General features: G+C 44.4%; 1 protein-coding gene across 1 annotated transcript in view; it reads right to left on the bottom strand.

The window, feature by feature from the left end:
- Positions 1-3,585, bottom strand: part of gus (gustavus) — a 268,422-nt gene extending 264,837 nt beyond the window's left edge. The window contains exon 1 of the mRNA XM_067155085.2: positions 3,255-3,585. Coding sequence (XP_067011186.1) covers positions 3,255-3,514 — 260 coding nt within the window. The 5' untranslated portion in view covers positions 3,515-3,585. The remainder of the gene's footprint in view (positions 1-3,254) is intronic.
- Positions 3,586-5,842: the final 2,257 nt, after the last annotated feature.

The raw sequence follows: 5,842 nt of genomic DNA, 5'->3' as shown, positions 1-5,842 counted from the left end.
TGCAGTCGCTTAAGTGCGGCCAGTATCCAGTATTCGGGAGATAGTAGGTTCGAACCCCACTGTCGGCAGCCCTGAAAATGGTTTTCTGTGGTTTCCCATTTTCACACCAGGCAAATGCTGGGGCTGTACCTTAATTAAGGCCACGGCCGCTTCCTTCCCACTCCTAGCCCTTTCCAGTCCTATCGTCGCCATAAGACCTATTTGTGTCGGTGTGACGTAAAGCAACTATTAAAAAAATAACATCAGTAATTATGTTAAATGAGACTGAAATCGTCGGCTATTAAAACTACTGAAGGACCTCACTTGAGAAAGGCGAACTTCTCCGATTATTGGTCGCATGATCGTTTTCGATTCCTACCACGGTCGAGAGTATCCGTCGTGCTAACCACGCGTTACTTCGTAATTTTTAGGTCTTCGACGTTCGCAGCGGTCGCTTGGCAGTACACGGCCCATTACGGCAGCACAGAGATGTGCCTTTATGTTTTCAAAAATCCCATGTGCACTGACCAAGATTCGAAACGCAATCGTCTTTGTGATAAACCAGTGACAATGCCACTATGTTATCATCTTATAGAAATAATTCAGAATGCTTTATATGCATGCACACAAAATATATTTTTGTCTCGTACCCTGGTCTCTTAAGAACCTTCGACACGAGAAGTGGCAGCGCATGAATGTCATTCTTTCTGTCCACTGAGCAAAGAGGACTGGTTCCGCTAAGTAGCCTACAGGAGAGGAGTAAAATTCCGTCCTTAAGGAAACATTCTGCCCTTAATCGACATGAACTGTTGAGGAGGCTTTGATTTTGGTCATATCAGAATACACTGAAGCCACCTCCTCTAGTCCTATACGTCGCAAAAAGTCTATCAAGAAGATGCAAATCGGAGGAGTTAATTGAAGAAAATCCGACGTCCAAACAATAAGAAGACGCACGGTGGAATGGTGTAGAACATTATACACCACTCTGCATAGCTACAATTTACAAAGTGCTGTGTAGTTGGGACTTAACCTTGGCAATTGAACGCCGTGACCTTGTGTTCTATTTATGTTTATTTTCTATGAGCATTAATGGATATGATGAGCTTCCTACTTGTACAAATGCATTGCAAACATGTTTCCGAGCTCATCTCAAAAAACAGACAAGTCCTTTGTATTTCTTAGGTGAATTATCATGCTTTCAGGGCTATCCATAGTTAACTGGCATATCTAGGCAAGGCAAAACCGGCTCAATACAGACCATGGAACCCTTGGAGGAGCAGAAGGTTAAGTCTTCCACAACCTCGGCACTAACTGGGATAGCCGACTTAGCTTCGAGGAATTAACCTGGTGCTCATTTCGAGAGTAGGCTGACTGAACCACAGGGTCGTGTGTCTCTAGACAAATTGCAGTCTCGTTTCTGAATTTTCTGACTTCCTGGCGGAGAATCCAACCCAAACGGCGTATTTACTCTAATGACATTCTTTTGGGGATTCACACTTCAGGAATAATATATCAAAAAGAGTCCATACTTGTTGGAAACAAAACATGAAAACACATGTGCAGCGAATAGTCAATAATATATCAACGTCTGCTGTCGAGAAAGGAACTGTTTGTACGGCAAGGTGACCCATGATGATTTACGGTGACGCATGTATTTGACAGCAATAGTACACATTAACCTCTCACTTGCATCTGGATGTCCTCCACAGCTGTTCTGTAGCGAAACACAGGCGAGGCAGAAAGGAGAGAAGACACCATATATAGGCAACATTGGTCCGCCTGGAAAGGTTTGGCAACGTTGAGGACGAACAAAGGGCCGGGGACGATCCCACCCCGGCTGGGGCTAAGAGCCCCGGGCCCCTCCCAGACAACTGGGCAGGGGCACCCTCAGGTCTTCACTCTTCTTTGCCTTCGTCTACCCGTCTCTCTTTCTCCACGCCAGATTCTCTTTTCATCTCTCCCTTTTCCATCCACCACACACAGCAGGAGCACCACACTACCACTCACTCACGAAACACAAAGGCAGGCAGCAGCAAGACCGCATGCAAGGCATTCCATCCGGCCTTCCCGACTGCACCAACCACGATTAACGTCCATTTAATGAATTAAAACACGATAACAAAAGAGGTCACCGATTACACTCACACTGTAAAGCACTCTTCAGATCAGACACCACATAATGTGCAGCCGCATTTCGTTTCAAGAAATAATGACATCGTTCCAACACAAATCTTCAAATGTTAATAAAAGCACACGCGAAAACCGGCACGTAGGTCCCGAAAAAAAAAAAAAAAACTGACCACAATTCTTCGACAATCTCATAAAACATTTCGCCACAAAGAACACCGGGTACATAACATCTGTTCTAAACAAACAAAGAAAGAAGTAATTTATGGAACAATAAAAAGTGTTAACCTGATTAAAAAGATATTAGTAACAATAAGAACTACAACACTTAAAATGTAGGCAGTCTATCAGGAAGGAAATACACTAATACTATACATGAAAAAGACAAGAATTTGCCTCTCACTGGGAGGATGTTGCAAGCACATTACAGTACTGTTAAAATTTTCGTGCTAACCTATCACGGAGGGATCTCATAGTATTTCATCAGAAGCATGAATAATAACTTAACTTCCGATACTTTCTCCAAGAACAATGTATTGGCCCTCATTCCACGTTACCAGAAGCTCAAACAGGAACCTTGCAGTGCAAGTGAGGGTGATCTAGGGTAGTTAATCTATGATGTTATCATGGAGAAATGAACTTTCCCCCACAGAACATTTTATTTTACGTTTTCAGACCCTGGGAGGATGACACTCGAACTTGGAGACACTTTTCTGGGAGCGGTTTGAGAGCACGAGCGCTTGGCCACATGTGGACATAAATGTAGCCAACGGAACATTACTCTCAATTACATCCTACTGCAACCTGTTTTATGATTGAAAAACTTAAAAAGAATTCGAATTTCATTATAATAAAGTAAAATTTCTATCCGCACAAGTTCCCCACGGCAAATACAATATAGCCTACCCGTACTCAGAAAGGGGCATTCTGGATAAGGTTCACACTCTAAAATAATTATCCGGTATCAACATACCGAGTATACTGTAACTTTTCTAATCAACTTAATCAACAGAACCAAGGTATGGTCTTAGGGATAGGGGTTCGATTCCCAACTAGAATACACAGTAACTACCGCTGATAATTAGCTAATGCTTTCACAGAATTACACGAAAACTTGATATAAACTATAACTCTGTACAACACAATACCTTGTTTCCATATCAGCGGTAAAGAGCTGCAATTGGTAGAGTGAAGTGGGCGGGTATGGAGTCCAACAGCTAACGACATGCGGACTGCTGAAGCAGTAGTAACAAGACGCTGGCCACCACCACGACGACGGAGTACCTGACGAAGTTCCCGACGAAACAGCGGCGGCAGAAGAAGAGGATGAAGGCGAGGACGACGGGCCCGATGGCGTTGACGCGGATGATGTCGGTAACCAATACACGGCACAGGAGCCTGCTGGCATGACTACACAGACACTTCCATCGGAGCCGCACTAGACCGCCCTGGCCGCACTCAGCCTGTGAACCCCCCACTCTCCGGCAACGTTACCCCCACGGGATCTACCTACAGCCAATCACAACGGCGCTAACAGAGTAGTTTGAGTCGCGCGCCGCGCTGCGGAGCCTCTCATGTTACGTGACACCGCATTGGTGGAAAGCTCCCCGCGTAATGATTAGAGCCAATAGCGAGTATTGATCCAATGGCAACTACTACTGGCAAGCAAGCACGGAGAGGGTGGGTTGAGTTGCATGTCACTAGCTAGGGGAGAGATTGTGATACGAACTGACTGACAGAGGGGTACACATACATGAACTGTACACAGTATGTGTATCTGTTATAAGCACGGCCAGTGAAAAAAAGAATCCACAGAGACCAAAAATGAGTTGTCATGCATAACATAACGTCCTCCCTCACCGCCAATTACATCGATTTTTTTGACATCAACATGTCATGCAACATACGGTTCATTAAAAAAATATTGGTAAATAATAGACAAGACTGCCAAAAATATCCTTCCTCCCTTCCTCAACCGACATCCTCTACAGTCACGTTAAATTGAAAAAAGGGAACAGAATATGCAAACGTACAAAACCGACTGTACACTTCCTGACTCAGTGGAATCTTGTACGAAAGAGTCGAGCTTTGTGTTCTTCGCCCTCGTCTATGATCTTTCGTTAGGCCTAATAAAATATTTCCGTGCGTGTAGAGGCGCGCGGCTGTGAGCTTGCATCCGGGAGATAGTAGGTTCGAATCCCACTATCGGCAGCCCTGAAAATGGTTTTCCGTTGTTTCCCATTTTCACACCAGGCAAATGCTGGGGCTGTACCTTAATTAAGGCCACGGTCGCTTCCTTCCAACTCCTAGGCCTTTCCTATCCCATCGTCGCCATAAGACCTATCTGTGTCGGTGCGACGTAAAGCCCCTAGCAAAAAAAAAAATTCCTTCTCTTGCTCTTTAATCTCTTGAGATTCTGAAGGTGATCGAGATCAGTTACCGAGAATCTGACAATCTGACAAAAATCAGTCTGCGGTGATAAGAATCGAGTGTTATGAAAAAGAAGCAGCAATCCAGAAAGGAGTCTGGCAAGTCTGTAGTTTGTACACTCTCTTCTTTTCATTGTTTATATAGAACAGGCGGTAAAAGAAATCAAAGAATAATTTGGAAACGGAATCACAATCCAATGAGAGGAAATCAAAACTGTACGATTTGCAGTTGATATTCTTATTTTATCAGAGTCCGACTCGTTGGCTGAATGGTCAACGTACTGGCCTTCGGTTCAGAGGGTCCCGGGTTCGATTCCCGGCCGAGTCCGGGATTTTAATCGCCTCTGATTAATACTTCTGGCTTTTGGCTCGCGGACTGTGTGTATTTGTCTGTCCCGACACTCTCCTCCTCATATTCTGACAACATACCACACTACCAACCACCACAGAAACACGCAATAGTGATTCCATCCCTCCATATAAGGTTGGCGTCAGGAAGAGCATCCGGTCGTAAAACAGGGCCAAATCCAGATTTGTGACGCAGTTCGCACCCGTGACCCCACAGGTATGGGAACAAGCTGTAGCAAAAGAAGAAGAAGAAAGAAGTTCTTATTTTATCCGAGTCTTCAGAAGATCTGGAGAAATTGTTGAATGGTATGGACACAAGTTTTGGAGGAGTACAAGCTCAAAATAAATAAATACAAAAAGTAATGGAGTGCAGTCAGGTGATGTAGGAAATATTAGATTAGGAAATGAAGTCTTAAAAGAAGTAAATGGATTTTGTTAATTGGGTAGTAGTATAACGATGTAAAATGTAAGGAAATACAGACTAGCATTAGCAAGTAAAGTATTTCTTAGGAAAAGACATTTGCTCAGTTCGAACACTGATATAGGAATTTAAACATGTTTTTGAAGACTTTCGTCTGAAGTCTGCATTGTATGGAAGTAAATCATGGACAACAGGCCTAATTAGCAGAGAAAGAAAGGGAACAGAAGCTTTGGTAATGTGATGTTATAGAAGAGCGCTGAAGGTGAGATGGGTAGCTCGAATCACGAATGATCATCATCATCATCATCATCATCTGTTTACCCTCCAGGTTCGGTTTTTCCCTCGGACTCAGCGAGGGATCCCACCTCTACCGCCTCAAGGGCAGTGTCCTGGAGCTTCAGACTCTTGGTCGGGGGATACAACTGGGGAGAATGACCAGTACCTCGCCCAGGCGGCCTCACCTGCTAAGCTGAACAGGGGCCTTGTGGAGGGATGGGAAGATTGGAAGGGATAGGCAAGGAGGAGGGAAGGAAGCGGC

Source organism: Anabrus simplex, chromosome 1 (assembly GCF_040414725.1).
Source record: "Anabrus simplex isolate iqAnaSimp1 chromosome 1, ASM4041472v1, whole genome shotgun sequence".
In the NCBI taxonomy this organism is placed as follows: domain Eukaryota; kingdom Metazoa; phylum Arthropoda; class Insecta; order Orthoptera; family Tettigoniidae; genus Anabrus; species Anabrus simplex.
The sequence above is the reverse complement of the archived record's forward strand: the minus strand, read 5'-3'. Positions and strand labels throughout refer to the sequence as shown.